This window comes from Cervus elaphus, chromosome 1 (genome assembly GCF_910594005.1).
Source record: "Cervus elaphus chromosome 1, mCerEla1.1, whole genome shotgun sequence".
Lineage (NCBI taxonomy): Eukaryota > Metazoa > Chordata > Mammalia > Artiodactyla > Cervidae > Cervus > Cervus elaphus.
Genome location: NC_057815.1, coordinates 97,121,984 through 97,125,078, shown reverse-complemented (window position 1 = coordinate 97,125,078; position 3,095 = coordinate 97,121,984). Strand labels below are relative to the sequence as shown.

Below are 3,095 nucleotides of genomic sequence, written 5' to 3'. Positions count from 1 at the left end.
AGAAGAATGCGGGCGGAGGTGCTCGCAACAAGAGGGCTTCAGGGAAAGAGATTGTTCCAGGAATCGAGCTTGAATTCGGTGATTTGGGGCCCAACTTGAGAAAGTACAATTTAGTCCCTGAACCTTGAGAAAGCGGGGCCCATTCTACGAGCAGGTATCTCACCTGTGGTCACCCAGGCAGTGGAAGAAACAGACTGGAAGAAATCTCTGACCAGGGGCGAAGGATGCTGCCGTTTGGTCCAAGTCTAGACAGAATTGTTGGCATTCTCTGAGCAGTCAGACCGACCTGGGCTCGCAGTGGTTTCTGCGGTCCCATAGACTGTCTGCTCCTCTGCCAGGATGCCCTCCGGCAGTCTCCTGTAACCCCGCTTCTGGTAGCGCCTGAAGCCCCAGTTTACCGCCAGAGCTAGAGCCACCACGCCCACGACGGCCCCCAGGCAGGCGCCCGCGATGGCCCCAGCACTGGGCCGGGAACCCCCCTGACCCAGGAGCAGGGCTGCCAGGGCTGGGTCGTGGATATCGGCCTGCCGCCAGCGGCCGGAGCCCTGCAGCTTCACCCAAGCCTGCTGACCGCTGGCGTCCACCAGGACCGAGGCCCTGCGGCCGCTGCTGTTGCCCAGCAGGCCGGGGCGGGCAGCAAAGGGCGGCAGCCGGACCATGAGCTGCTGCGGGTCCAAGAGGAACCCGGCCCGGACGCAGTAGAGGATCTGGCAGCCGCTGCTGAGGTAAGCCGGGTGTTGGCTGTAGCCCGCGGGGCAGGTCATGGGGCTATCCGTGGCCACGTTCAGGTTGAAGATTTCCTTCAGGAGCTCGGGGCCCTGGCCCCTCGTCCGGGCCGCCAAGGGGTTGCCCGTCTGGCAGCTGAAGAAACCCCCGAAGGGGACCGCGTGGGCCGCGCCCAGCTCCCAGTCACTGCTGACGCACACCTTGAGGTCACCCAGGAGGGTCAGCGGGGAGAAGGCCGAGGGGCAGGCCTGGGCCCCGGTGCGCGCGTTGGGGCGGCCCGGGCTGTAGAGGCCTCCGAAGAGGAGGCCTGCCGCGGCCGGCTGGGCGGCTCCCGAGGGCGCGCACCAGGACGCGCTGACGCGCACCACGCGCTGGACCTCCACGAGGCCGCACAGCTTCCGGCAGCAAGTGAAGAACAGGAAGCAGGTGGGGCACCGCAGCCAGCACGCGTGGCTGCTCTCACGCCACACCTTGACCTCGCTGCTCAGCAGGCTGGCCGTGTAGTTGGCCGGGCAGGAGGTCCGACCGGTGAGCGGGTTCGGGACGGTGAAGGGCGCGCACAGGCGGCCCCCCTCGGGGCCCGTGATGGCCTCGCACTCCTGGAAGACGCCCCCGAAGCTGAAGTTGGCGTGCTGGACGTCGGTGCAGGAGCCGTCGTCCACGTTGGCCTGCGGGTCGAAGTTGGGGGCCCCGCGCTTCACGCACCCGGGGTGCATGTTGACGGCGTAGTAGCGGCCGATGGCGCCGCTCACGGCCGCCTCCACGCGGCGCACGGCGGGCGCTGGGAGCTCGGGCAGCGCCTCGGGCTGCAGCAGCGCGGGCAGCGGCAAGCCGGAGCGGCCGATGGCCACCAGCCGGTTGGCGACGCCCTCCTGCCACTTCTGCAGGGTGAGGCCCTCGTAGAAGGGCGGGCCCCCGCGGCTGTGTATCTTGGAGGCCACCGTGCCCCGCTGGTATGCCTGCACCAGCTGGCTCTGCTTGTCCCAGGACACCGCATCGCTCACCCCGACCTTCCGGTCGAACAAGGCGGAGGCGGCGAAGGTGATGTTGAGCCTCTCCTCCTCCTCGTGGCCCACCAGCTGCCGCCTCACCTGGTCCTCCTGGACCAGGGTGGCCCCCACCTCCACCTCGGTGAGGACGTGCGTGCCGTATGCAAGCACGAGCATCTCCGCCAGGTACTCCGCCTCGCGGGTCTGGTTGCTCTCCAGGTGGTCGCTGAGGGTCAGCAGGCGCTGCCGGAAGTCGGGGTGGAAGTCGGGGGTCCCCTGGACCCTCACAGAATACATGCTGTGCCGCCGCTGCACGCGGGTGGTGACCGTCTGGTACTGCAGGCTGTACCTCCGGACGTTCTGGCAGTCCACGGAGAACTTGCCGTTGAGCATGGAGAGGAAGGAGAAGTCCGCGTTGACCGAGGCCGCCCAGGCGTCAGTGTAGTTGACCCAGCTGTCCATCAGGTCGGCGCGGGTCTGCACCACGCTCTCGCGCCGCGGCACCGCCAGCATGCCGTCGGGGATGAGGTACTCGCCGTCCTCGGTGGTCAGACACTGCGAGTAGGCGCGCCCGAGCACCAGCCCCAGCTCCATGTTGCGCAGGTTGTCCCAGCCTACCCCGGGCAGCGCCCCCAGCACCGACACATTCAGCTGCTGCTTGCAGCCTTGGAAGCCCCAAAGCCCCCCGTCCGCCCTGCCGCCTGGCCCGGCCCAGAGCAAGACCAGCAGGGGCGCCAGGCCCAGGCCCAGGGCCGGGGGTGAGCTTACCCGGGACAGCCTGCCGCCCCTCATCTCCTCCAGGACTCCGAGATCGCTGAGGGGGGCTGTCCCCGGCCTGGAGCTGAAATAGGCTCAGCCTCAAAGCCCGGAGGGACTCAGCCCTACTCAGGCCCCTCCCCAAGCAGGCGGCCCCGCCCAGGCGCCTTTCTGGAAGTCCTCCCAACAGAGGAGCCAGGCGGTTTCTTATCACAAGCACCGAGGTGCATGAAGCTGATTCCAGGCTTGAGGTCAGTGCGGGGTAGAGTAGACCGGAGAATGACCTGAAGACCCACCGACTATCCAGGGCCCAAGAACTTTTCTCCTCCCTTGTATTTGCGAGGAGCTCTCTAGGGCCCCCTCCCTGAGATCGTCAGCTGCTCTAAATACCCTACGCTAGGGCTTTATAATCCCATTTTAAACTCTCACCAGTCTCTCTCTCTTTTTTCTTTCTGACCTCTCTGTACCTCAAACGGTAAAGAATCTGCCTGCAATGCAGGAGACCAGGGTTCGATGCCTGAGTTGGGAAGTTACTCTGGAGATGGGAATGGCAATCCACTCCAGTATTCTTGCTGGAGAATTCCATGGACAGAGAAGCCTGGCGGGCTACAGTCCGACTAACAC

At 65.9% G+C, this 3,095-nt stretch overlaps 1 protein-coding gene across 1 annotated transcript; it reads right to left on the bottom strand.

The window, feature by feature from the left end:
* Positions 1-245: 245 nt before the first annotated feature.
* On the bottom strand, positions 246-2,507 carry LOC122703409 (macrophage-expressed gene 1 protein-like). The gene has a single exon (XM_043917673.1). The coding sequence runs from the start codon at positions 2,505-2,507 to the stop codon at positions 246-248; it is 2,262 nt and encodes a 753-aa protein (XP_043773608.1).
* Positions 2,508-3,095: the final 588 nt, after the last annotated feature.

What these genes read in the sequence shown, in the direction of transcription:
- LOC122703409 (XM_043917673.1), bottom strand. Translation starts at nt 2,507, where the DNA reads ATGAGGGGCGGCAGGCTGTCCCGGGTAAGCTCACCCCCGGCCCTGGGC.